Genomic DNA, 27,879 nt, shown 5'->3' with positions numbered 1-27,879 from the left:
CAGACAGTCCTCCACTTGGGAGAAGGGTGCTGGGAAGGAGACTCGTGTTCTTCATCAATGACAATAAGAAGCAGGTGGGGCCAGTTTCTCGTGAACCCCCTCATGGGTGATGAATAATCCAGGGATGAGATAAACGGTTACAGGAACAAATCAATTCTTTTCTAGAGAGACACACATCTCAGCAGAGTATCAGGGAGAATTTTCCAACAGACCTTCCCACATTAAACTGAACTGCATCAAGGGGCAGTGAAGCCCCTGCCACCAGAAGGACTGAAGTGCTGTTTGCCAGGGATAGTAGAGAGGGGTTCAAGCATCCAGTGAGTAGTTGTACTAAGTGTTCTTCAAGGTTCCTTCCTATAGTCTACGTTTCTCATTCTAACTTTAGAATGCACTTTAATACATCTAAGTGGGAAAGAATTGAAAATGTCAAGACCACGAAAACAGAATGATTTCCCACACCTTCCAGAAGTTAACATTCGGGTGTACTTCCTTCTGCGCCATCCTCTGACTTCGGGATTTGCACCCTCTCATTTCAGTTCATTCTGGCTGAACACCACTCATGTGTTCCCTGGAGCCACACCAGCCTCTTCCTTTCCTTTCCTTCCCTTCCCTTCCCTTCCCTTCCCTTCCCTTCCCTTCCCTTCCCTTCCCTTCCCTTCCCTTCCCTTCCCTTCCCTTCCCTTCCCTTCCCTTCCTCTTCTTTCTTTTCCTCACCCGAGGACATTTTTCATTTTTTGTTCAGATAGAGTGGGAGGGAGAGAGAGGAAGAGAGAGAGAGAGAAACATCGATGTGAAAGGGACACATTGAGTGGTTGTCGCCCGCACACCAGGGACGGGGACAAACTGCAACTGAGGTACGTGCCCTTAGTGGGAACTGAACCAGGATTTCTCTGGACCACAGGCTGATGCTCTAACCGCTGAGCCAAACCGGCCAGGGCACATCAGCCTCTTTAAATGAGAAGGTAGTCGATATGTTCCCAGGGATAGAGCTGCTGACTTTGCTCTGGGCCTGGAGCCAGCTGGGAATTGGGCCAAGAGGCTGAGCCCGGGTGAGGGGGAGCAACCTCAGCTCATACCCAGTGGGGTCCAGACAGGAGAGGAAAAGAGATCCAGGTGGGAAGAAAGCCTGGTGGACCCCAAGGAGGAGGTGCCACAGGAGTGGCAAGGACTGGTAGGGAGCTGGAGCAGCCACAGTGGAAGGAGAGCTAGCCCAGGAGGGGATGGCCATCAAAGCGACCCACCTCTCTCTTTCCAGGATTTCACTTGCAAGTCCAAGTGTTGCTTGGGATCCATCATGAACTCCAAAAGTTTGACCAGAGGACCCCGGGACAAGCCTACCTCCCCAGAGGAGCTTCTACCTCAAGCTATCGAATTTGTCAACCAGTATTACAGTTCCTTCAAAGAGTAAGTCTTCCTGTCTGCAGCCGTTTCCCTCTGACCCCGAGCCCCTTTCCTGCCCAGATTCTCCGTGGATCCAGGGCTAAAGCATACTTTCCCGAGGGAAAAAGACCCCGGAGTAGGTTTTCATAATCATAAGACAAAGAGGCAGAGCAACAGGGGTTAAGAGTGTGGGTCGGGAGTGTAACTGTTGGAGTTTGAATCCTGGCTCCTCCGGTAACCAGTCCTGTATCCCTAGGAAATCTGTTCACCCTCTCTGTGCCTCAGCTTCCTTATCTGTAAAAGGTGGTGGGGGAGTGATGATAGAATCTTGCTCATGAGGTTGCTGTGAGGATTAAGTAAATGTAGAACAGTGTCTTTGCACAGAGTCACCCTGATCGTGACTTGATAGGCACCTTTTTATTATTAAATCTTTGCGAGAGACAGGACCTCCGAGACCACCTTGCCAAGCCCTTCTACAGGTGTGAACAAGGAAGCCCAGTGACACACCTGAGATCAGCCAGTCCCAGCTAGAATTTAGCCCACCCCTCTCCCCACCCCCACTTGGAGAAGGCAGGCCATGATCTTGGCACTGAACTTTGTGGGGTTCTACATTCCTGGGTTTCATAAAGTATATGACTTTTAACTTAGGCCCTTTTAAAACTTTAAAATAAGAATGCACAAAGGATTGTAAGACAGAATGGCCAAGGGTGTGGGTTTGCAGTTTTATGGGCTGGGAGGGGAGGGCGGCTTTTCTGATGCAGCCCCAGGTGGCAAGTCACTGCGTGAAGTGAGCCCCAGAAGTGCCCCTGGGATGCCCTTGGCGGAAAGAGTGGTCCTGGTGGTGCCACATCCCCTCTTACGACTCTACAGTGTCTGAGCCAGGAGGGCCCTTATCTCCCAGGGCCAGTGATCCTCCACCCTGGCTGCACCGCAGAGTTGCCCAAGGACCTTGCAAAATACTGCTGTCAGGATCCCCTGGGCCAAGAGTGTCAGAACCCCAGGAAGCGGGGAGGGAGTAGACATGCACATTCTTTACAAGCTCCGCAGGCCATTCTAACGTACAGCCAGGCCGAGAGCCCTGTTCCCCACAGGGCAGGGCCTGCTGGTGCCAGAGAACCTCGGCGGAAGTGCTCTGTGGCTGGGAGGCTCAAGGCCCTTGGCCTGTCAGCCAGGCTGTTGACTAACGAGCCTGGCAGGGTGTGGGAATTTTCTTTTTTCTTTTTGTCACTGTATGTATGTATGTATTTATTTTATTTTATTTTATTTTATTTTATTTTATTTTATTTTATTTTATTTTATTTTAGTGACAGATGTTTCTCCTTTTTTACCCCATTGACACCCTCCTCCCCACCCCCCCCCCCCCCCCCGTCCCCGGCTTTGTTGTCCATGTCCATGTGTACATGCATGTAAGTTCTGTGGTTTATCTTTTCCCTCCCCCCACCACCCCCTCTTCTGAGGAATTTTCTTCATGGGCTTCCTCGGGCCACTGCATCCACTCTTACATTCCCCGAGCGCTAAGTATGTTCTGGGCACATGCCTTGTTAGTAACACTCACCACAGCTCCGGGAGACCGGACCCCGTGTAGTCCTCGCATTTTCAGACACGGGAACTGAAGCCGTGGAGGAGAGGGAACTCAGTCACACATTCTGAAGTCCCAGGGCTGGGATTTGAACCCCGGCAGTTTGGCACTAGAGCCCCTGCTTTTAACCTCAGTGTTTTAGCGTCCAGCTCTTTGACCTTGAAGGTCCCAAGTCCGTGCCGCACCTTTGAGGTCCCGCTGGTGTCTGGAAGCAGCTGGGCAGGTGCTGCCTGGGGAGGCCCAGGGCTGCTCTTCTCACGAGGGAAGATGGCTTCTCACAGTCACAAGTGCACACCTGGGACCCCACGAGGTCCTGGTAGGGGTGGGGGTGAAGGACACATGGCAGTCCAGCTCCACAAAGGCACGGCAGCCGGGCTGGCTCAGTCCTTCGTGAAGGAGGGACTGTATACAGAGAAAGTACAGCTCGCAGCCCTGCCGGTTTGGCTCAGGGGTTAGAGCGTCAGCCTGGGGTCCAGAGAAACCTGGGTTCGGTTCCCGCTAAGGTTGCATACCTCGGTTGCAGTTTGTCCCCGGCCCTGGTTGGGTCGTGCAGGTGGCAGCCACTCGATGTGTCTCTTTTACATTGATGTTTGTCTCTCTCTCTCTCTCTCTCTCTCTTCCTCTCTCTCCCTCCCACTCTACCTGAACAAAAAATGGAAAAATGTGTCCTCAAGTGAGGATAGAAAGAAAGTACAGCTCGCTGAGTGTTCTGTTCAAATCCGTTCGCCGATGCCGAACGCCACTTCCTTCGTTTCAGAACTAATCGGCATCGTGACATTCTCAGTGCCTCAGAGATGTGGCTATGTGCAAATAGTGGTCACCTGTACAATTCTAAAGGAACGGGGTAAAGATGTAAACCAGAAAGTTTTTTTATAGAGTCACATGGGAACACTACCAAGGATGCTCGAGGCGTAGGTGTTTCCGTCCATCCCTACCTCTTCCACGCGTGGGGGCGGCGCAGGGAGTGTTGCGAGGAAGCTTAGTTTAGGGAGAAGGGGCTGTGGTGGGGCAGCCTCAACCTTCGCCCGGCAAAGGAGTATCCTTGAAGATAAATAGCGTCAAGTGTTTTGTCTTTGAGCTTTCTTCTTTAATCAAGGAAGAGTTGCCGAGACAGGCTTCCTCCAGAGAAAGGCCATTTTGTTCTGAGTTGTCCACTCTCCTTAATCAGGACTTCATTCCTTAAATAGTTTTGCTTGTTGCCATTTCAAACATCTTTGGTGTTGATTGGAAGTCTCAAGGTTAGCGTGTGTGTGTGTGTGTGTGTGTGTGTGTGTGTGTTTCAAAGCCTTTCTGACTGAATTCCTCTCTGTAGGATCTTTTTGAAGCCTGGGAGGGGAGGGGAGAAGCCAGTGTAGAAATCTCACGTGAGGTTGCTGGCTGAGAGGGGCCGAGGTTGGGAAACCACATGCTGTGGAGAGCCTGTGATGTTGGACCATGTATAGAGGATTCCTCCCTGAGCAGGCCCCGGGGCCCTGCAGGCTGGGTCCTGAGAGCTGGTCCCTGTTGGGGCCTGACCAGGAAAGCGTGGGAATTAAAATCCCCCCCTGGGGTGGAAGGTGGAAGGTTAAGAGCCTGGGCTTGGCATCAGGGAAACCCGAATCTGAGTCCTGACTTGACTCTGTATCACACTTACGTTCTGTGCGGGCACTTGGCGTCCTAGAGCCTTGATCCACTGGACTATAAAATGGACACAAAAGTGCCTCCCTCCCAAACCCAGTGAGACCCTGACTGTGAGTGACTTCAGCCAGTACCTGGCTTTTAGCAGGTGCTCAGTACACAGGAGATGGTGGGAGGGGTTGGCTCCCGTCACGGGAAGGGGTATGACGGCCCCCTGGCGAGAGGCGGGACGTGGCTGTGGCGTGATGGACGTCCCTCTGGTCTCGCATGTGTCTGAGGAGAGCACGCACTCCTTGCTCACGCTCGCCAAGCTGAGGTTACACGATCGGAGCCAAAGCGCCTAGAACGACAAGGGTGCCGATGGGATCAGGACCCGCACGCGTAGCTTGCAGGACCCAGTGCAAAAACGGAAACAAGGGCTCCTGGTTCAAAAGAGACTACGAATCTCGAGACTGCGATTGCAGAGCCTGAAACCAAGCTCGGGCCCAGGTCACACAGCCATGAAGCTGAGCCTGGAGGGGATGGTCTCCACCAGAGACATCTTGCCCTCCTGGTGCCCTAGTTCAGTTCCTGCTTCTGTGCATTGATTTAATGCCCATGTAAGGCCATTTCATTGTTGATCTTCCTTATGTCTTCCTGTCCCCCAGGGCAAAAATAGAGGAACATCTGGCCAGGGTGGAAGCCGTAACAAAGGAGATAGAAACAACAGGAACCTACCAGCTGACAGGAGATGAGCTCATCTACGCCACCAAGCAGGCCTGGCGCAACGCCCCGCGCTGCATCGGGAGGATCCAGTGGTCCAACCTGCAGGTGGACTTTCTTAGACCCCAGCGGGAGAGGAAGCTGGGGGCAGGCAGGCCCCGGCCACATGCCCCCACACAGCCAAGCAGAGCTGTGCCCAGGGCTCCTGGACTGAAACCAGGGCCTCAGGTTCTCTCTTCACGTTCATGAACCTGCGATGGGCCCCTTTGAGAAGTCTAGAATCCAATGTCAGCCCTGGGATCTCTAGCGGATCTTTCTCTCCTATGTTAAATTATGGGGGACTTCCCGCCAACATCAAACCCAACGACCTTGTTATTATTGTTGTTGAATAATTAAAGCCCTGGTGCTGCAGGAGAGGTTGTTTACCCAGACTGAATTCTTGGCCCCTAGAGAACGTGTTCTTTATCGTAGCCTCCCGGGGCATCTTTACGTTGGGGGATCTTGTATGACTGGATGATTTCGAACGCACGTGGACAGAGCAATCGATGGGCAAGGGCAGTTAATGCAGCCCCGGCTGGAGTACAATGTGCTCACACTGTAAAAAAAGGAGGCTGGGCTGTGGGAATCCTGATTCCATGGTGCTTGAAATCACCTTTTTAATATGATCTTCCATGTGGGGTTGCTTGGACTCCCCGAAGAGAGCAGGAGAAAGGATGGAGGGGCAGCCCTGAGTGGGAGGTGTCACTGCAGAGATGAGAACGCACGTCTCTGTTTGGCAGTGGGGGTCTGGGACACACCCTCGGTCCCTTGTGACTTCGCTTCTGGTCATCCCCGAGGCCTGTGTGCTCACGGTCCTTGTGGGTGTCTGGGGTGCTGTGTGCAGGTCTTCGACGCCCGGAGCTGCTCCACTGCCCAGGAAATGTTCGCGCACATCTGCAGGCACCTGCGCTATGCCACCAACAACGGCAACATCAGGTGGGGGCGCCTTTCCCGAGGCTGTGGCCAGGTCCACCCTCCTCCAGACACTTTGCCAAAAGACACAGATGGGTTTAGGGGTGGCGTTTCTGGCTCCTGGAGGAACCGGGAGAAAGAGAGCTGAGACTCCGGCTTCTTCAGGGAGCTCTAGAAACGAGGAGAGCCTCTGGGAGCTCAGTGCCCTCCGTGGCCTGTTCCCTTGGTTTTCTTCCGACTTGGAACCATTTTGAGGGGATGAGTGTCTTTAAAAAGCAAGATTAGGGCTCCCCACTTTTTAGATGGAGGAGAGGTTAGTTTCGCAGCAAACGACTCCAGGGTGGCGTTTTTCTTAGAGGTGGGAGTGTCCCTGCTGATCAGTGTCCCCCTCTGCCTCACCTTCCCAACCCCAGCCAAAGAGGTTGAGGCTGACGGGGTTGAAGAGCCCTTTCATTCAGTCATTCATCCATCCTTCCGTTCAGCAAATGCTCAGAGCCCACCTAATGGGGACCCAGCATCTAAGTCATTGTGAGGGGGAAACACGGGGCAGCTAACCTCCTGAGAAGGGGGAGGTTCCTGGAGTGCCCAGTCGCTGTGCTGGTCTTGGAGGGAGGGTTGGCGCTGGCGGGAGAAGAGGGAAGGAGACGGTGATTCGGGAAGTGGGGCAGGGCACGTAGAGGCCAGGAGGAGCTTGGCACGTTGGGGAGCTGCAGGAGTTGGGTTCAGTTAGTTCAGGTGCAGAGGGCTGGGAGTGGGGAGACAGGGAAGGGCTGGGGGAAGGCTGGGAGCCCCCACTGAAGCCAGGTGGTAAACCACTGTCCTTGTCTTGGGGAAGGTCGGCCATCACTGTGTTCCCCCAGCGCAGCGACGGGAAGCATGACTTCCGTGTCTGGAACTCTCAGCTCATCCGCTATGCCGGCTACCAGATGCCTGATGGCACCATCAGGGGGGACCCTGCCTGCGTGGAGTTCACCCAGGTACTAGGTCCGGCCTTGGTGGGTGAGGAGAGGAGCCTAGAGGGGTCAAGGTGCCTGGGTCTGCAGACTCACTGTGCCTGTCTTGTCCCCAGCTGTGCATTGACCTGGGCTGGAAACCCAAGTACGGCCGCTTCGATGTGGTGCCTCTGGTCCTGCAGGCCGGTGGCCGCGACCCTGAGCTCTTCGAAATCCCGCCTGACCTTGTGCTCGAGGTGCCTATGGAACATCCCAAGTAAGCAGGCTGAGGGTGCAGGGGTGGCAATGAACACGCATGACCCCTCCTTTCCTAAGTGAGACCTCAGTCCTCGGGCCCTCCTCGCATCTCCCAGTCAGCAGCAGGTGCCCAAAGGGGCTGGCTTTCAGGGCCCCCCCTTGTCACTCTTATACGACAACTCTGCACTTGTGTCTGGGGGTTCAGACTTAGGAGATATGTTGATGGTGAGGGGAAGCAGGGGCTTGGACAAATGGGGCCCTAGGAGCTTGGGAAGCATGACCTTGGGAGAGTAAGCCTTGTGAGTCTCCGAGATTGTCACACTGAGCAGCCTAGGGTTCTTTCGCCTTCCTGCCCATTCTCTTAGCTGTCTGTCTCCAGACTGTGATGAAAATATAGGGCTATAGTGACTTTAAGAGCTCATCTAGTTCAGCCCTTGCTCCAGACAGCTTGTGTAATTACAAAAATACCTTCATATATTGAGACTCACTATGTAACAATCATTGGGCTGGGCTCTTTCTCTCTCTCTCTCTCTTTTTGTTTCTTGAATATAATGAACTCGGTCCTACCTCAGGGCCTTTGCACTTGCTGTCCCCCCGCCCTTTCCTCAATGTTCATTTCTTCTTGTCAGTGAGGTATTCTTGAATGATACCCACTCTGAGAAGCCTCTCCTGAATACCCACCCTAGAGTAGGCAACCTCACCCTTCGTTTAACACATCACCTTGTTTTGATCTTCCTATTTATTTATTTATTTGTTTGTTTACCTATTTATAGTCCAGAGTCTGGATTCTAGACTGTAAGCTTCTTGAGAATAGGGATCTTGCCTTTCTTGTAATATTTATAATCGAGCACCTACTATGTCCCCAACACCTAGCAGGGTGCCTGGAACATAGTAGGTGCTCAATTATAGATACTTCTGGAATAAACAAATATACAAATGAATGATACTAATTTTCACAATAATCTCACGAGTTTGATGCTATTATCTCTATTTTGTTGGTGGGGATACTGAGGCTCAGAGAGGCTAAATAACATCCCAAGGTCACACAGCAGGTAAGCGGTAAGGCAGAACTTGAAACTAGGCCTTCTGACACTAGCTAGAGTCCTTAACCACTGTATTATGTTGGGTTCCCAGCATTTGGCACAGGGCCTGTTACATACTGGATGCTTGCTGTGTGTTTGCATGAACGAATGAGTGAATGAATGCATAATTAATGAAGGACACCTAGGGCACCCGTTCACCCCTCCAGGTGGGGTTAACTTAGAGATCAACACTTGGAAAGGAGTTTTCTTGATCGACTTCCTGAAGCTTTTTAGGGGGGTGAGGATGGGCAGAAGTGAAGGCCCCACCCCTGGCTATCTCCCCCCCAGGTACGAGTGGTTCGAGGAGCTGGGGCTGAGGTGGTACGCCCTGCCTGCAGTGTCCAACATGCTGCTCGAGGTGGGTGGCCTCGAGTTCCCAGGGTGCCCCTTCAATGGCTGGTACATGGGCACAGAGATCGGCGTCCGGGACTTCTGTGACGTCCAGCGCTACAACATCCTGGAGGTAACGAGGACCACCCGGGGGGCCAGTGGGAGGTACGGGCCTGTGGTTGGCCCCCAGGACTGACACAGCCCCGTTCCTCTGCCTGTGCAGGAAGTAGGCAGAAGAATGGGCCTGGAAACGCACAAGTTGGCCTCACTCTGGAAAGACCAGGCTGTCGTTGAGATCAACGTCGCTGTGCTGCACAGTTTCCAGGTATGACTGGGGTTCTGTGGGTCCGAAGCCTTCCTGGTTAGAAGGTCATCTGGCCCAGCCTCTCATGCGCGCCTGATTTCCCCTTCCAGCACTGCTCATTTATTTATGCACCAAACAAACACTGAGCACCCAGCTTGTGCCACACGCTATGCCAGGTGCTGGGGACAGAGACAAATAAGCCCTCTCACCAAACCCAGGTCTTCTAGTATGACGTGTCTCTTCTAGCAACAGGCAACTCCGCTCCTCCCAAGACTGGTCAATCCCTGCACTTAAGCACTGAATCCTGTTTTCTCGTAGTTTCTCAAGGACTTTAATCCTGAAACTATCCCCCGTTCCCTCTCCTGTCTCATCAGTGTCTCCCTCACCCCTGGACCATTCCCATCAATATCAATAGGCTGTAATGGTTCCCATCTCAAAGGAATAAGTGCCTCCCTCAGCTCCTACCTTGTTTTCTGCTTCCCTTTACAGCAAAGCCAAGGAAAGACCTCATGACACCTCCCGCCAGGCCTTCCTCCTCCACCCATCTTCCTGCCACCCTGCAATTCTCACTGTTTTCCAAACTCACCAATACAGTTCCCACCTCAGGGCCTTGGCACTGCTTTTCCCTCTGCCCAGAACACTCTTCCCACAAACCATCCCATGACTGGCCCCTTCCCTTCACCCAGGTCCCAATGGTCACCTCCTCAGGGTAGCCCTTCCTGACCGTGCCGTATACAATGGCCTCCCACCCCCTCCTGTCTCTCCCCCTTATTCCTTTAACTCTCTTTATTTTTCCTCATACTACTTACTAACTCCTGACAATATATAGTACATCTACTTCTTTCTTTGTTGTTTCGTGCCCCCTCCCCGAATGTAAGCGCTGTGGGGCAGGGTCTTGTCTCTTGTCCACTGCTCTAACTACAGAGACCAGAAGTGGGTCTGGCACATGGTAGCTTCTAAAGAAGTGTGTCAAGTGATGGATGAGAGCCCATGGCCATGTGAGCTCCTGTCCTGCTGAGTGACAGACAGTGTCTGCCCTTGGACCGTCACATAGCAGGTTGGCTCCTGTTTGGGACTGAGCCGGCGGCCCATCTGCTGCTCTTACTCATGCAAACACACCCCTTTCTTTCGGGGAGGAGGCCTGGGGTGTGTGAAGTTGTTACTTTAGAATTTGAGACCATCTCCACAAAGTTGGCAGATGCCCTGGTGGCCAGACCAGTGGGCAGAGAGTCACTCATTTATTCGGCAACGTTGCATTGAGCATTTGCAATGTGCCAGACACCAGGCTGGGCCAAGGATGTGAGTGGTGAACAAAATAGACAAAAATGCGTCCTTGTGCAGTGTAGCGGGGAGCTGACATTAAACAATCATCCAGTAAATATTTACGATCACACACTGTTCCCCATGACCGGTCACCCCATAGGTAGGTCAAGCTTGTGCTTGATTGGAGGTGACTCGGAGACAGGACAGGAAGAGCCCCCTGGGGCTGGCCCGGCTCAGGAAGGGCCCACTGGCCGTGGACGACACATCCTGAGTCCTGGGAGCTCCCAGCATCAGCCCTGACACTGGCAGGATGCGAATATGTCCCAGAAAGTCCTCTGGTCCTTTGCTGTCTCTTGGCCACTGCTGACCACACTCGGTCACTGTCTTTGAGTCTCCAGGACTTCCTCGTCACCCTCCTTCACAGTAAACTTCAAAAGACTTGGCCTTGTTTCCTAATCTGTACAACAGAGATAATAATAGTGCCTCCCTCACTAGGTTACTGTAAGAATTAAATGAAATACATGCAGAGTGTCCAGTCGAACTGCCTGGCCCATTGCGAACACTTAGTAAGCACTTGTTTTGGTGTTATTACTGTTTATTGTTTTACCATCATTATCCCATCATCAACTCCTGACCTTAAAACTGGTCTGGCAGCCAGGACTTGCTCTCTGTGTATGTGTACAGCTTAGAAGGTGTGGCTGGGCCCGCTGGGGCCTCCATCAGCTAGCTCCTCTCCTTCTGGCCTTGGCTCCTGCTGTGTCCTTCTCCAGGAATGCTTGTCTCTGGCCCAGCTTGTACCCATGTCTCAAGACTCACCTCCTCTTAGAAGCTGTGCCTGAAAGGCCCCGTCTCTCTGCCCGGCTTCTGTCTGAGCTAAGCCCTCCTCTGCCCTCCGCCTGCTCCTGCACCCCCATTGCAGCTCCTCTCAGACCACGTGAAGCAGCTGCCTTTCTTCGTCCCCTGGTCAGAATGTAATCGGATGCCGAGAGGGGGCCATGTCTTTCATTTCGGCGATGCCAGTGCCTCCCGCAGTGCCTGGCACGTGGAAATAATAATGGCAGCTAATGGTCACTGAGCACGTCCCGGCCTTTACTTGTAATACCTTTTGCATCCTTTCAACAACCTCGTGATGCAGGAACTGTTATCATCCCCACTTGACAGATGAGGAAACTGAGGCTTAGTGAGGTCCAGGAACGAATTAATTAAGGTCACATAGGGAATAGAAGGCCAAGGTTTGAACCACTACACGAAACAAATGTTTCCTAACTGAGTTGCCCCTGACATTGAGGGCTGTGGGGACCCTTGTTGGGTCATTCAGGGAAGGCTCAGACCCCTTGGCTTTTAATTTTGGGAATGTGGTCACTTGTCTTCCATGCACGGTGGTTCCTTCTTGACCAGGAGAGCCATATCCTTGGCAAAGTGACTCCCAGAACTGCCTGCCAACAAAAATGCACTGTGGTTTGACTTATTAGCATCCAGAGAGAGCCATTTGTTGTAAATTTGGGGAGACCTGTGGGCACGGCCTGAGAAGCTGGACACTGCCCCAGGGGACCAACAGAGGCCACCATCTGATCTGTAGGCTGACCATGGTGGTGGTTGTTTTTTTCTACTTCAGATGCTCTGAAAGTGCCTTCCATGGGTATTTATTTTCAGCAGTGAGGAGGGGGCCAGAGGAATTGCTCTCCCATTTTACAGATTGCCAGGCCTTCCCATGGTGCACCTGGGAGCTCTACAGTCAGCAGACCACTGTCCTGACTCCCCCGTCCTTCGTCTCTCCTCCCCTTCTTGCCTCCTTCTGATTTAGAAGCAAAATGTGACCATCATGGACCACCACTCAGCTGCGGAGTCCTTCATGAAGTACATGCAGAATGAGTACCGGTCCCGAGGGGGCTGCCCTGCCGACTGGATTTGGCTGGTGCCTCCGATTTCTGGAAGCATCACCCCCGTGTTTCACCAGGAGATGTTAAACTACATCCTGTCCCCTTTCTACTACTACCAGGTACCAGAGGGACTTTCCTCTTCTCTTGTCTTGAGAGCTCGGGGGTGGAGAGTGTGCGTGTGTGTGTGCGCATGGGTGTACATGTGCATGCATGTGTGTGTGCATGTGCATTCGTGTGCATCTGTGTGTGCACGTGCATGCTCACTCGTGCAAGACATGGGGAAGAATCATGTTTAATGCTTTTTAGACTTTACGCAAGGATGCTGGGCAGCTTTTGTTCATTTTCACAGAGCTTGGGACTGAGGAAATGCCTTTTACTGTACCTTTAGTGGGCTGTTCTCTGACAAGGTTTAAGCTCTAGAGGGCGACCACCATAGCACCTAGCTCCATGATGGTGGTGGGTGTGTGTGTGTGTGTGAACAGTCACACAGCATCACGGTGAGGAGCTCGGTCCCAGGCCAGGCACACCTGGGGGTGATTCTGCCACTTCCTAGCTATGTGCTCTGGGCGTGGTGGTGGTGGTGGTAGTGGTCATTTCACCCACCTCAGCCCTGATTTTTTTCACCTCTAAAGGAAGCGGCCTTAATTTCACAACAGGAGGTTGTAAAGATCACACGAGCTGGTGTCTGAAACAGCTCAGCCCAGCGCTGGCCCAGAATGCTCTCAGTAACCATCCTGTACTGACACACATTCGTTTTCTGTCAAAAGGACTTTGGTTCAATTTGGGAAGAACTTCCTTGCTCTAAAGGTGATAAGCAGGGTGACTTATTGCCCCGGACAGTTTATACCTGTTGTCATAGCATCTCCTTTTCCTCTCAAAGGTGCCCCAGTTTGGACTCTACATTATACCGTCTTCCTAGTGATAAGACACTAAAAACGAGAGCAAACTCGGGCCTCTTCCTTCCAAGGGGACACTAATGACCATCGATCAACTGACCACCTGCTATGTGCAGGCTCTGTGCTGGCCACTGGAGCAGCTGCTCTGAGGGACACAGACAGACACAGCTGTCCCTGGGGGCTTTCAGTGAGCCAGGGGTTGGGACAGGGCCCACTTGCCCCCCAACTCATGAAGGACACGGAGCGTCTTCTCTCTCACCAGCATCGCCCGGCTCAAGCCGAGCTCGGGCTGCCTTGCTCTCACGTTCGCCCTCTTTTCTGAAGGTGGAGGCCTGGAAAACCCATGTCTGGCAGGACGAGACGCGGAGACCCCGGAGAAGAGAGATCCGATTCCCAGTCTTGGTGAAGTAAGTGGGAGCGGCCAGTGTTGACATCTTGCTTGTAGTCAGCCTGCCCCTCGAGGCCTCAAAGGGCAGGGAAGAGAGAGGAAAGATGATCTTGATGGCGTTTGGTTCCCAGAGGTCCCCACACCAATTCTAAGAGTCACCTGTCACCATCGCCCCAACCTCCTCTCTCCTCCACGTGCCCCAAGGGGCTAAACAGTCAGTCGAGCGGGTGAGGGGAGCAGAAGGGCGTTGAGTCGGGGTTGATAGGTTCATCGCTGGTGAGAAGCGGGGGTTCTTTTAACTCCACCTGCCCCACTTCAAACACTGCCCCGTCCCGTCCTCCTGGTCCCCGTCTTCCTCTGGAAGGATGAATCAGCGCAGTGTCTGTCTGTCCTCACAGGGCTGTGCTCTTTGCCTCTATGCTGATGCGAAAGACCATGGCGGCCCGAGTCAGAGCCACCATCCTCTTTGCGACGGAAACAGGAAAATCAGCGACGCTGGCCCAGGACCTCGGGGCCCTGTTCAGCTGTGCCTTCAACCCCAAGGTATCCGACCCGCCGGACGCATGCGCGGGCCCTGCCTGTGCTCGGGAGCCGGGGAAGGGTTGCGTGCTGCCCTGCTCTGCTCCCGCAGGGCTTGAGCCTTGGGTGTGCCACTGTGCGTGGCCACTCGGCCAGACAGGGCAGGCTGAGCCGGGCTTCCCAGACACGTAGGAATGCGATTCCCCGCGCGTTCCAGGGAAGACTTTCCTAACGAATCCGTCTATGTGAGCTGCTCCAGGTGAACTGTATCCCTGTTCACCGAACGCCTTCCGTACTAAATGGGAAGGGAGCAAAGGATGCATAAAATGCAGGCAAATAAAACAAAACCCCAAAGGGTGAGGAACTCATTCCGTCCATGCTGGGTTTTCTTCTTCGCCCCCGAAGACCTCCCAGGTCAGGCAGGCCTGGGGCGCAGCGAGGCGGTGACACCCTCCCCCCGAGATGAGCGCCCAGCGAAGGGTTTGGGTCCCTGAGGTGCCAAAGGAGCCGTCATTTTTGTAACCTGCTCATCCGATTGTTGTGGAAAATATGTCCACACACTCAGAATCCAAAGTGGCCATGGCCGTGGCGACAGAGTTTTGATTTGGGACGTGCGGTATTTCGGAGGCGGGCCCTCCAGGGCTTGATGACGAGCCAGCGGTGCAGCTGGAGGACCCGTGTCCAAGGAGGTGCATTGGACGGATTTGTTCAGCACCCGCCTTCTCTGTGCCACACCTGTGCTGGGGGGGGGGGGTTAGCAGGTGGGGACAGGATGATGAAGGAGGCTAATGGCCTGGGGAGGACACAGAGGGCCCCAGCCTGGGAGCCAGGGGCTGATGGCCACCCTCCATCACATGCAGGTTCTCTGCATGGACGAGTACAGGCTGAGCAGCCTGGAGGAGGAGCAACTGCTGCTGGTGGTGACCAGCACATTTGGAAACGGAGACTCCCCTGGCAATGGAGAGGTAGGTGCTCCAGGTGCCGGTGGTCATGGGGTGGGGGGTTGGGAGGGGGGTGGGGAGGTGGGATGGGGGTGGCAGGGCCCAAGAGGACCAAGGAAGGGATCTGGGGAATTCAGCATGTCCAAAGGAGGACATTTGGGAGTGAGTTCTCAGATCACTCTGGGTTGCCCTAACGTCAGCCATTTGCCTGTGTCCTTTGCCATTATCGCCGCTCGCACACACCGCCTTTCCCGTGATAGACTTCGTATTTCAGGGGATTGACCTACCTTTGAAATTCAACAATTCATGTTAAAGGAAACTTTATATCGTTCTCACAAATGGAAAGCCAGCAAAAAGTAAACTGAATGAAAGCCAAAAGGAGTTATGAATTTTAGCTAGATACTATTGCCTAACTACGGCTTGCTTAGTTTTTTTAAAAAAAGAGTCCGGCTGGTGTGGCTCAGTGGTTGAGCGTAGACCCATGCACCAAGAGGTTGCCGGTTCGATTCCTGATCAGGACACATACCCAGGTTGTGGGCCCGATCCCCGGTGGGGGGCGTGCAGGAGGCAGCCAGTCAATGTTCTCTCAACATCAATGTTTCTCTCTCTTCCTCTTACTTCCTCTCTCCCTAAAATCAATAAAGTGGGGGGAGGGAGGGAAGAGTACTAGGCATATATTAGAGAGGTGTTAAGTCTCCATCAATACCAAGCTGAGACCTTCTCCCTAGGGTTCATTAGGACAGAAAAAAAATAATTGAAATGGGAGTAACTAAGATAAGTTACAGAGGAGAGAATGCTTTCTTACTGTGAGATTTGACACTACATCTGTTAGGTTGTGTACCCACCTAAAGCTCTCTTGAGTTCCTGGAAAATCAGAGATATTTTAGAAAATATGGGAACATATTTTTTGCTGTTCTCACCAGAGTCCAAACAAGAGGAGAGGTTCACTCACACCCCATTAGGTGACCCTCAGGAGATGCCCCGCTGTGAGGCAGGTCTCCTCTCCCGGGCTGGATGGGCTGGAGGCTGAGCTGTTTGGGCCCCCACTGAGGGTCAAGGCCACGTGAGCGGCTTCAGCTGATCCGTCCCTGAGCCCCAGGCAGGTGCCCATAAACACCCGGCATTTGTGGACCTTGAACCTTCTGTCAGATGTGGCCAGTTCCGAAATGGGCCTCCAGAAGAAAGGAAAAAGCAGTTGCTTTTATGAACCCTGTCCTGAGAACTCTGTGGTTCTCTCTCTTTCTAGAAACTGAAGAAATCTCTCTTCATGCTGAAAGAGCTCACCAACAAGTTCAGGTGAGGCTGCTCCCCACCCCTCTTGTCCGAGCCCTGCCTTATGGGCCCAGAGTCTGGAACCGGGCGTAGAGAAGGTGGTCTCCTTTGGGGTGTTCAGGCACAGAGAGAGCCTGTCCTCAGCATGTGTCAAGGGTCAAGCCAGGGAATCCAGGTCCCTCTGACAGGTCTGCAGGCCAAGCTTTGAGTTGGTCATGGGAGCTGGTGATCAGGAAGCCAGGGAAGACCAGAAGGGGGCATACACGCTTGGGCCGTGCCCGGCGAGTGGGAGTCTCTGTGGCTGCTGGTGCTGCTGGGTGCTGCTTGTGTGGGTTGGCTCACTCCAGTCTGTCTGTCTGTCTGTGTCCTCCTCGGCAGGTATGCTGTGTTTGGCCTCGGTTCCAGCATGTACCCTCAGTTCTGCGCCTTCGCTCATGATGTCGACCAGAAGTTGTCCCACCTGGGAGCGTCTCAGCTCACGCCGACAGGGGAAGGGGACGATCTCAGTGGGCAGGAAGAGGCCTTCCGCAGCTGGGCTGTGCAGACCTTCAAGGTCAGTTCATAGCTGGAGCTGCCCCACTGCATGGAGAGGGTGCTGTGGGGCGTTTGTGCCCAGGACACCTGTGCTGGGCATCCTGGAGGGCGCGGCCCCTGCCTGGTCCTCTAGATATGGACCCAGACGTGGGCTGGGGCTGCAGGCTGAGGGCTCAGGGTGCTGCTGCTCCCCCCCCCCCCCACACACACACACGAAGAACTCTAAGCATGTGTCCCAGGGTAGGAGAAGGTGGCTGGGACACCTCCCCGCCTCCTGGGAGCTTTGGTTTAAGATCTTCCTCCTCTGAATATCCAGGTCACCTTGTGACGACCTTGTCTTGTTTCAAGTCTCCCCACCATAGAGAGGTTGGGGACAGGGAGCACACAGTTGAGGTCTTTGTTGCCCACGGTCTGACCCCTCTGATTTAGTAAACTCCTCATTTAAGGGAAGCATTTCACCCAGCGGTGCCCAGGAGCACCGGCTTGTGTCGGGGCCGGTGCGATTCCCACGCCCAGGCCTCCTCCAGTGGTTCCACACCAGGAAAATGGGAGTAATCGCCCCCCTCATGGCAGGGCCGTGAGGATAAAGTGAGATATGTCAGTATTCATCACAGTAGCAGTAGCTACCCTGTGCCCTGCCCTGGCTCCTCTTTGAGTCTTCACAGGAGCCCGGCCAGGTGCGTGTGCTTAGCAACCTAACAAAGCACTTAGCTCGTCGTGAGGACCTAGAACAGGGAGCCCCGGGGCAGGGCCCCTGCTGATGCTGCCGCTCGAGGACACGGGTTCGCTCCGTCTTCTTCCAGGCCGCCTGTGAGGCGTTCGACGTCCGAGGCAAACACCGGATTCAGCTCCCCAAGCTCTACACCGCCAGTGTGACCTGGAGCCCCCTCCACTGCAGGCTCGTGCAGGGCTCACAGCCCTTGGACCTCAACAAAGGTACCCGCTTCCCGGCGCCACCCGGGCTTGTTTGCTCTTCCCGCCGGGCTGGGGGTCTTCGAGCCCTGAGCCTGTGGTCGGAGAGAGCACTAGGACCCTCTGAACACAGGCAGCTGGCCCAGGGCTGCCAGGCCTCTCTCTCTTGTTGCCTCCAAGAGCTGGCTGGGGTGCCAGAACCGAGGCCTTGCTTTGTCTCAAGGAGGCCATTTCTGGGAGGAAGCCTGGGAGGGAGGTGGAGAGAGAAGGGAGCCGCACCAACGGAGGGCCTCCTGCGCGCCAGGCACCGTGCTGGGCTCTTTGCCCGCCGCTCTCAGCGAGCCCGGGCACTCCTCCCCCCAGGAACGGCACAGACAGAGAAAATGAGCTTCAGGGAGGTGAAGCGAGTGGCTAGCATGTGGCCAAGTTGAGGTTTGAGCCCTGCCCTCCCTGCTTCAATGGCAGCCAAGTATTGCAAAGGACATTCTGCACAGGCAGTTCCAGAACATTCTGCAGTCTGTGAACTCTCAGCGGCACCCTGTGTCTCTGTGCGTCCTCGTCTTGTCCCATGAGTCCAGCGGTCCTGCAGGTTGCTGCGTGTTCAGGACGTCCCCAACTTGAGCAGTGCTCTCCTGCGGATCCCGAGCCACGAGATGTCCTCGAACTCCCCACAGTGGGGCCTTGAGTTGCATTTCCCAGCGCCTCGCAGCAGCACGACCACCCTGTGTCAGACCCTAGGTCTTTCTTTGTGATTCAGAGACACAGTGGGAAAAAGGAAAGAAAACCCCCCCGTGACCACAGTGGGACATCCCGAGGGCAGTGTCCGGATGTCATTGACTCAGACATGTGGAGTCTGCCCACCAGCACGTAAGAGCCACTTGGCCATCTCACTGTCTCTCTGTCCCCAGCCCTCAGCAGCATGCACGCCAAGAATGTGTTCACCATGAAGCTCAAATCGCGGCAGAATCTCCAGAGTCCGAAATCCAGGTAGGGTGGAGCACAGGGCTCTTGGGTGATGGCCACAGATTGTATTTTAATGAAGGAAAGACCAGAGCAAGGCAGCGGTGGGGACCAGCTGGACTGGTAACCTGTGGCCACCAGTGCCTTTCCGTCTGGTCTCCATGAATCAGGGGCCAGTTTTCCAGCATGGGGACTAGGCACCAGCTTCACTTCCTGCCCTTTGCCACGTAACTCTTTCACCAAAAAGGGGAGGGCAAGAGAAACTCAGACCCTTTGGCTCTCCTTTGAGAACCTCCAGGAAAAGTTGAGCAGGGAACGGCGCTTCCCCTCCGGGGTGAGCCCGCGTTGTGGATTCTCTGTGGGTTTTGTTTCTCTGGGCTGTCCTCCCCGTTCAGGAGGAGAGCTGGGCATAGTTCTAATAGGAACCGGATTCACGCTGGGGCAAGGAGAGGTTTGTCCCAATCTACGCATCTCCTGGAGGGTCGCTTTCTTTAGGCAGAGTCTGTGATCAAGGCCTCGTGGGCCCGGGAGGACTGCACAGGGAGGGGTCCCGCCCACCCTCTCCCCACAGAGAAGCCTTGGGCCTGGTCACCCCAGGTCGTCCTGGGTGCCCCAGCCGCAGGGGATGCTGGTGACCTGTGCTCACGGAGCGGCCCAGCTGCCAGGGAGCTCTGGCGGAAATCCTGGCGGCGTCACAGGCTTCTCTCCTCTCCAGCCGCACCACGCTCCTGGTGGAACTCTCCTGGGAGGGCCGCCAAGGTCTCAGCTACCGGCCCGGAGAGCACCTGGGGGTTTTCCCAAGCAACCAGCCGGCCCTGGTCCAAGGCATTTTGGAGCGAGTGGTGGACGGCCCTGCACCCCACCAACCCGTGTGCCTGGAGACCCTCAGTGAAACTGGTGAGCCCTCTACACTGACCCTCCACCCCAACCCAGCCGGCGGGGGCTGGGCCTGCGCTGCCCGCAGCTCACCCCGTCCTTCCTGCGGGGTGGGTGGGCCGCCCCAGTCCGAGCTGGAACAGCCTTCCGAGCCGGTCTCAACCCGCTGGCCAGCGCAGAGGGTGCTTCTCTGGGACGACCTGCCCACCACCAGAGCCGGGGAGTCTTCTTCCCTCCGTGCCTTTTCTTACCTGGCTACTTTTTTGTGGATTAACTGATTCATTTATTTTTCCATCGAAATTTTAACCGGTCACATCTATATAATAGACAGGCCATGGGCTACCAAAGGAAGGCGGCTCAGTGTTTGCCCTCCGAGAGCCCACTCGTATAGAGGGCAGATGGGCAAGAATATTCATAACAGTAGTGCTTAGGGTACCAGCAGTGGCAGCTGGCCTTGGGTGGGCAATCACTCTATGCCAGCATCTCACATGCATCGTCTCTTTAGTCCCCCATCAGGCACGTGTGCGCAGCTTGCTCTGTGGCGTGGTAGAGAAATGTTTAAACAGTGGACAGATGTTGAGGTGTGAAGGTTCAAGTCCCTGGTCCATCACTTACCAGCTATATGACTTTGGGCCTATGAGTTCATCCCTCCAGGCTTTCTTTCTTTTCTCTAAAATAAAGATGATAGAGCCGTCCTCATAGGCTTGTTGTGAAGAACAAATGAGTGAATGCAAGTGCAACCTTCACCACCGTTCCTGGCGCCAAATAAGTGCAAGAATGGAGGAATGTTCACGTCCCACAGGCTATTGAACATTTGCCCAGAAGGCCAGAGGATACACTCTGAGTCCCTTTACATCCCAAATATATAACCTCCTCACATTTTCATGACCTTCTAATTTCATGCTGCCTCCCCACCAGGGGTCTGAGGTATTCCCATCAGGGTGGGCCACTTCCCTGGGCGATGAGCGGGGGGCAGGGCCATGGGTGACCAGGAGACTGTGCTTCCTCCGGGCCATCCTCACTGGGGAGAAGACGTCGTCCTAGGGAGGGTCCAGGGCACCCCTTCCTGTGCCAAGGGGAGGCTCTCAGTCTATGCGGTGAGCACAGCACAGGGTGACAGGCACTAGGAGAGGTGAGCTAATGACATCTACAATCGCAGGCCTCCCAGCCGTAGGACTAGCTCTCTGGCCTTACCTTCCGCAGTGACAACGACACCTTCAAGAATGTGTCCCCCTAGAGAGAGTGGCCAAAACAGGAAAGCACAGTTTGGAAAAGCAAGTCTGGCATTGTACCCCACTGTCCAGAAGACGCGAGAGAGCCTGAAACGAGGGGACGAGAGGACAGAGATGTGCTTGTGACTGTAGGGAGACAGGTGTGGTTCATCAGACCTGGGGTCCAGATGAAACAGTGTAATACTAATATGTATATACTTTTTCAAATCCTCACCTGAGGATCTTTTCCCATTTATCTTCAGATAGAGTAGGAGGGAGAGAGAGGAACGTTGATGTGAAAGAGACACATCAGCTGGTTGCCTCCCGCATGACCTCAACCAGTGCTGGGGACGAATTGCAACCGAGGTACGTGCCCCTGGCTGGAATCGAACCTGCTCCTCTTTGGTCTGTGGGCCAACACTCTAACCACTGAGCCAAACCAGCCAGGGCTGTAATACTAACATTTTTACCTAAGATTTATTGAGCACCCATATCCCAGACATTGTACCAACTATCATACTGCACTATTTCATTCAATTCTCATACAACCCCAGTGAGACTTTTCTCATGACATCCATTTCACAGAGGGGGAACCTAAGGCTCAGGGAGTTCAGTCACACAGCAAGTATGTGTGCAGCCAGAGTTTGAACCCATATCTATTGGCCCCAGGATCCATGCTGTGACTGCCCTGTGTACTGCCCTTGGGACTCCTTGAGACCCGCCACCTCACTTGGCTGCTCTCCTAGCACCTCCTGGTACAGGACCCCAGGGGACTGTGGGCATGGGCTTTTCTCTAAATGAACAACTGGCCTCTGGTGTGTACATCAGTCTTCGGTGGATTTAGTCCCTGTGAGTCTGTAATTCACCGGTGGGTGTCAGGTGTGGGTGAGAGAGGGACTGGACTCTGGTGCACAGTTAGTTTATAGGGTGTGTCACTGTGGGTGTCCTTGGGAGGGCTGTTGATCAGCCTTCCCTGCAGCCTCTCTCTGAGCACCATCTTCCTGCACGTGAGTTGGGCACGTGAGCCCTGTTGCTGTTCCTGGAGCCAGAACTTCAGTGTCTTCTCTCCCCTGCAGCTGGAGGGTGGAGGGTGTCTGCCCCAGTGGCCTCATTACCCTTTGGAAAACACAAATGGGGATTTTTTTCCATCCTGACTTCTTTTTAGGCAGCTACTGGGTCCAGGACAAGCGGCTGCCCCCCTGCTCGCTCAGCCAGGCCCTTGCCTACTTCCTGGACATCACCACCCCTCCAACCCAGCTGCTGCTCCGAAAGCTGGCCCAGCTGGCCACAGAAGAGGCCGAGAGGCAGAGGCTACAGACCCTGTGCCAGGTGAAGTTTGGGGCTGGTGGGTGAGGTGGGGGCAGGTCCTATGGTTGCTGGAAGCCAGAGCTCAGAGCTGGCCTTTCACCTCCAAGGGGGTCCCATGTGAAACTCATCAAAGTCTGGTGGGCGCGACACCCTCTCCCATCCCAGCTCTAGGACACAATAGCATTGAGTAAACTGGATTTTTCTGAGCGTCTGAAGGATGCAACCGAAGTTCATATCCTTAGAAATTAGCTAGAAAAAGAGAGTGTCTATGTCTTGTCTGTCTTTGTATTCCCCAAACCTGGAATAAGCCTAGGACTTAGAAAATGTTGGAGGGTGGATGGTAAGGATGAATGGATAAATGGATAGAGTGACAGATGGGTAGTTGAATTACTAAATTGACAAGAGAATGCATGGACTCACCTGCAACTTTCCAGGCCCAAGTCTTTGCAAAAAAACACTGGGTGTCATTACTGCAGCATCATTATTGCTAATTATTATGATTCCAGCCACCTTCACTGCCATTAATTATCCCGAGGCTGTGCTACACGACCTTGGCACACATTTTCTCCCTAAATTCTCACAACATCCCCACAAAGTAGGTGATGCTATCCTCACCTCACAAAGATTAAGGAGTTGGGACAAGATCCCGCAGCTCTAAAGCAAGCATCCAGTCACGGCCTCCAGCCGAGATTTGAACCCAGGCCTGTGGGATTCCAAAGCCCTGCCCCAAATGAGATCACAATAAAGATTTGGCTTCTGCTCACAAGTTGCTGGCAGTGAAGTTCCAAGCACACAAGTTAGATGAATGCTGTTTATTCACTGGCCGGAGTTCTTCCAGGACAGGAAATGTTTCCCCTCCAGTTGGTAGTCTCAGCACCCTGGACAGCGCCGGGCACTGCAAAGTGTTTGCTGGGGGAGGACAGAGTGAGTGAGAGAGAGAATGAATAATGAGTGAACGCTGGACTGTGACAGCCTCTTCCCTCCGTGTAGGGCAGGTGCCCCGAGCCGCTCACACTGTCCTTACCTTCCAGCCCTCAGAGTACAACAAGTGGAAGTTCACCAACAGTCCCACCTTCCTGGAGGTGCTGGAGGAGTTCCCGTCCCTGCGGGTATCCGCCAGCTTCCTGCTCTCCCAGCTCCCTGTCCTGAAACCCCGGTACTACTCCATCAGCTCCTCCAGGGACCGCACACCCACAGAGGTCCACCTTACCGTGGCCGTGCTCACCTACCGCACCCGAGGTGAGGCTGAGGCAGAGGCTCGGAGCAGCCACCCCTGCTGTTTCCGGGGCCGCTGTTCAACATGGCTGAGCTCTGGTCTCCTCGCCGGTCAAACACCCACCTTCCAGAGTTTTCATAGCAATAGGAAGCGTGTGGGAGAGATTACTCTGAACCAGGCACTGTGCTCGCCCCTTTGTATGCATATTATCGGTCATCGTGTGAGATGGGTGCCGGGTGCATTTTACAGGTGAGGGAACGGAGGCACAGACACTTGTTCCAGGTCACACCATTAGCAAGTAGAGAACTGAGATTCAAACCCAGGTGGTCTGCTGAGTTCACATTCTCACCCACCCGACTCCACTTTACAGTCCCACTAGTGTTGGGACAACTTAACGAGATCAAATGTGGAAAGCACCCTATGCTTCGTGGGAGCCCAACGACTCTTAGTCTTCCTGACAGTCCAGCCTGAGCTCAGGCGTGATTCTGCCTTGAGCGTTCGTTCCTTCGCTCACGCATGCAGCGTGGATTTGTCTCACGCTTCTCTGCACTCAGCACCACGGTCAGTGCGGACACAGCACCTGTAGCCTCTGTCCTCATGGAGCTTCCCCTCTGGAGGGTGCGATGGAGAGAGGCCCACAGAAATAGACACTTGTCGTTTTGTAGGTGCTGAGAAGGAATGTGCAGGGTGCTATGAGGGCAGAGGGTGGGGGATGGCTGACACAGACTGGAAAGTCCGAGACCTTGTCCAGTTGGGTGTGACTGCTCCACTGGCTGGACCGTGCCCCTGCTTGCGCTCAGCCACTGAGCATTGCCCTCTGTGCTCTGAGAAGCGCCGTCACACATTCTAGAGGCTGCGCAGAGACGACCGGCTGTGCTAGAGAATATCGGTCTCGGTCCTCAGACCAGGACAGGAGGGCAGGCACGTCCTGTGAGAGAGATTCCTTCCAGAGAAAACCACGGGACTTCTCAGGCTGGCTGGAGGTCCCTTTAAATTCTGGGTCCTTGGGAAGGGAATGCGCCCCAGAAAAGGCTGGGGTTTCCCCAAGCCCAGGAGGGGCCGCACACAGATGTCAGAACAGACTGGAGTGCTCAGGAGGTTGTCCATCACCCGCTTCCTTCCAGTGCGGCCTGTATTTGTGAAGACACCTCTGGGACAGTGACTGTGGCACCCTCAGCGGCCACTTTGAGCAACTGTCACTGGAGCCGAGTAGGGTCTGGGAGGGTCCCTGGAGAAACTCTTAGAAGGAGCGCTGGAGGAGTCAGGGAAGCGGGGCCGTGGCCTGATTCTACTCCTACCTGAGTGACCTCGTGCAAGTCACTGTCCCTCTGAGACCAATTTCTGCAGCGGCAAAGGAGAGGCCTGCACCCTCTCTAAGTCCCTTTGAGCTTCACCAGCTCTGGATATACAGAGGGTAGATCTCAGAACGAAGAGAAAACAGCTCCCACGTGAAAGCCCACAGAGTTCACGGAGGCGCATCAGTGTGGGAGGAGCCACTGGGGTGGTTCACGCTCGCGGTGCGGGGCCGTGTTGGTCAGCTCTGTGCTACCCTTGCAGATGGCCAGGGTCCCCTGCACCACGGTGTCTGCAGTACATGGCTCAGCAGCCTGAAGCCCCAAGACCCAGTGCCCTGTTTTGTACGAAGGTAAGCACCCCCTCCACGCTCTGTTGTGGGGCCGCTGGCTTTGGAAGCTTGGGGTGGAAGGGAGAGATCTGGGTTTCGGTGCCAATCTGGATGCCTGGGCCATAAAGAAGGCATTGAGGTCACACAGGGCCTCTCCATTCTATCTCCCGGCTGTAGAACGTGACCAAGTCTCTAGCAGGGATGGAGATGACAGTGGTGATGGGCACAGAGTACAATGAGGCTCAGCCTCTTTCAAAAGGACCCCAGGGCAAGGTGGTGGTGTGTCTGGTCAGGGGAAATGAAGCAGCTTGCAGGACTTGGGAATCAAATTTGAGCTCACTGTCTTCTCCACATCCCCCAACAGCACCCCCTGGCCACACCCCCAGCTCCCCAGCCCCTGTCCTGTATGTACATCCAGCCCACGGTGTCTGAGGACTAGGTCTATCTCTTTCTGTCCCCTTCAGTGCCAGCGGCTTCCAGCTCCCTGAGGACCCCTCCCGTCCTTGCATCCTCATTGGGCCTGGCACGGGCATTGCCCCCTTCCGCAGTTTCTGGCAGCAGCGGCTCCATGACATTGAGCACAAAGGTACTGCTGGGGAGACTCCTAGGTGTGGAATGGGGAGCACCATTTCTTGGTCCCTGTCCCGTTTGCCTCAGCCTGTGTGGACAAGTGATATGAATGCCCTGGGCATGAGCTTTTTCATCTGTGAAATGGGGAAAGTACTAGATAGGATACTTGTGGAGAGGAAATGAGAATTCAGGTTGGGTGCCCAACTTGTCAGGCCTTGGCGCCCGCCCTCTGGTGGCCACTCAGGTAACTGCAGCCTGCTTGGTCTTGCAGGGCTCCAAGGCGGCCGCATGACCCTGGTGTTCGGGTGCCGGCGCCCAGACGAGGACCACCTCTATCAGGAGGAGATGTTAGAGATGGCCCGGAAGGGGGTGCTGCATGGGGTGCACACAGCCTATTCTCGACTGCCTGGCCAGCCCAAGGTAATGCAGCAACCGTCCTCTGGTGGGGATTCGGCAGACGGTCTGCGCTGAGAGAACTCTTTTTCTAGGGGGAGGCAGATGGGCCTCAGAGCCCTGGGTAGGGCAAGTGGCTTGATTGATGCCTCTTTGAAGCATGGTGAATTCAGGGTGCATCTGGGAGCCCCACTGGACTGTCAGCTCCTCAAGGGCAGGGCTCTGGCCAGCATTCATCTCTCCAGCCCCAGGCCAGTAGCAGGGACCGGGACTCACCGTCTCCTCTGGCTTCAGGTCTACGTTCAAGACATCCTTCAGCAGCAGCTGGCCGGCGAGGTGCTCCACATGCTCCACAGAGAGCAAGGCCACCTCTATGTCTGTGGGGACGTGCACATGGCCCGGGATGTGGCCCATACCCTGAAGCAGCTGGTGGCTGCCAAGCTGAGCCTGAGTGAGGAGCAGGTCGAGGACTATTTCTTCCAGCTTAAGGTATGGCAGCTGGTGTGTGGGCTACGGATGCAGGTCAAGGGCACGGGCCAGGGAGCCAGGACTAGGGGAGTCAGGACTCGGGGAGTCAGACTCAGAACAGTTCTGGACGTCAAGGCAACCCTAGAGGTGGCTGGGCTGGTAGAGGCCCTCTGTATGCCCTGGTCTGGTTGCTCAGCTGAAGAAAGGCTGACACATTGCTTTACGGTGAGACTTTCAGAGCCTCTAACATGCGCCGCTGCGTAAAGACGCTTTGAACCTGGGAGACAGCATGTAGCACGCACCAAACGTGTTTACCTCAGCCCGCACTGCCAGGAGCACCCTGTGGGACGAGCGCTAGGCAGGCTGTACTGTCCGCCACAAAGCCTGGAAAGGTGTTGGCGCTCCGCACCAGAGCAGGCCGCAGTGGGAGTCAGAGGCTAAGTGAGATCCAGGGTCATCCAAGCGTGACAGCTGGGAAGACAGACGGCTCACGAGTGTACGAGTGAGAGGGAAGCCGGGGACCCAGGAGCTTCTTCCAGCCTGGACCTGGTGAATGAGAGGTGGCTGGACCAGCAGAGCTGACACCTTGATCTGTCTTCCCTTAAAGAGCCAGAAGCGCTATCACGAAGATATCTTCAGTGCTGTAGTGCCCTACAAGGTGAGAAAGGACGGGGCGGCGGGGCCGCCTGGTGATCCCAGAGCTCCAGCAGCCCACAGGAGGTGTTAAAGCTGCGGCTGCAGAATTTCAGGATGGGGCCAAGTCACCGTTACTGGAGGTCACAGGGTCCGGGGAGCTGGTGGGAAATTATCTCCCCAAGCCTCACATCTTATTTCTCTATCTCCTTCCCCCTTTACTTGACTTGCTACCAAGTAGCAGCCTGGACTGGGTGGAACCTCTTGTCTCCTTTGAGTCCACCCGTCCTCCCCTGGATAATAGAGAACTGGGGTGTCCCTAGTCTTTTGGAGAGTAAGTCTGCAATGCGAGGCCTGGCCAGTGGGTGAGAAGGATGGACCCTGTCTGACTGCACCACCGCGAGGGACCACCAGGGGCAATGTTGCCCTGCTCTGTATTTAGCCCCGCCCTTCTCCCGTGTACAGTTATTTATGCCTTTATATTTAAAACACACACACGCAAAAAAAACCCTAGTCAGCCCCTGAGGGCCATGTAGGCCTTTCCTGTATGACTCCTTGATGGAGATATTTATATGAAATACATTTTATTTTAATCACATTGTATGTGTGCGTGTGTTCCATAAGCTATGGAGTTGGGGACTGGTGGGTGCCACAGCCTGGACAAAAATCCCCCACAGAGGGCTGTGCCAGCTTGGCCGTGCGTCTCCTCTGCAGTGGGCACGAGGGCAGCACACGAAGTGCACGTCTGAGAACCCGCGATGGGGCGGAGGGGGCACAGGCCTCCGCTGAGCCGCCCCAGGAGGCAGGGCGGTGGCGGGTGCGATGCCGCACAGGAGGCCCCGCCTCAGGGGAGGCCCTGTCCACAGTCACTGCACGTTGC

General features: G+C 54.7%; 1 protein-coding gene across 1 annotated transcript in view; it reads left to right on the top strand.

Moving 5' to 3' along the window:
- NOS2 (nitric oxide synthase 2) overlaps positions 1-27,093 on the top strand; it is a 28,184-nt gene extending 1,091 nt beyond the window's left edge. The window contains exons 3-25 of the mRNA XM_036269688.1: positions 1,256-1,404; positions 5,224-5,386; positions 6,162-6,253; positions 7,065-7,206; positions 7,299-7,438; positions 8,790-8,964; positions 9,055-9,156; positions 12,203-12,397; positions 13,499-13,581; positions 13,961-14,105; positions 14,942-15,046; positions 16,269-16,318; positions 16,673-16,847; positions 17,632-17,764; positions 18,649-18,727; positions 19,416-19,597; positions 21,953-22,116; positions 23,127-23,334; positions 24,869-24,956; positions 25,400-25,521; positions 25,777-25,925; positions 26,193-26,387; positions 26,974-27,093. Of these exons, the coding sequence (XP_036125581.1) occupies positions 1,256-1,404; positions 5,224-5,386; positions 6,162-6,253; positions 7,065-7,206; positions 7,299-7,438; positions 8,790-8,964; positions 9,055-9,156; positions 12,203-12,397; positions 13,499-13,581; positions 13,961-14,105; positions 14,942-15,046; positions 16,269-16,318; positions 16,673-16,847; positions 17,632-17,764; positions 18,649-18,727; positions 19,416-19,597; positions 21,953-22,116; positions 23,127-23,334; positions 24,869-24,956; positions 25,400-25,521; positions 25,777-25,925; positions 26,193-26,387; positions 26,974-27,093 (3,156 nt within the window). The remainder of the gene's footprint in view (positions 1-1,255; positions 1,405-5,223; positions 5,387-6,161; positions 6,254-7,064; positions 7,207-7,298; positions 7,439-8,789; positions 8,965-9,054; positions 9,157-12,202; positions 12,398-13,498; positions 13,582-13,960; positions 14,106-14,941; positions 15,047-16,268; positions 16,319-16,672; positions 16,848-17,631; positions 17,765-18,648; positions 18,728-19,415; positions 19,598-21,952; positions 22,117-23,126; positions 23,335-24,868; positions 24,957-25,399; positions 25,522-25,776; positions 25,926-26,192; positions 26,388-26,973) is intronic.
- Positions 27,094-27,879: the final 786 nt, after the last annotated feature.

Source organism: Molossus molossus, unplaced genomic scaffold, assembly GCF_014108415.1.
Source record: "Molossus molossus isolate mMolMol1 unplaced genomic scaffold, mMolMol1.p scaffold_m16_p_19, whole genome shotgun sequence".
Classification (NCBI taxonomy): Eukaryota; Metazoa; Chordata; class Mammalia; order Chiroptera; family Molossidae; genus Molossus; species Molossus molossus.
The sequence above is the reverse complement of the archived record's forward strand: the minus strand, read 5'-3'. Positions and strand labels throughout refer to the sequence as shown.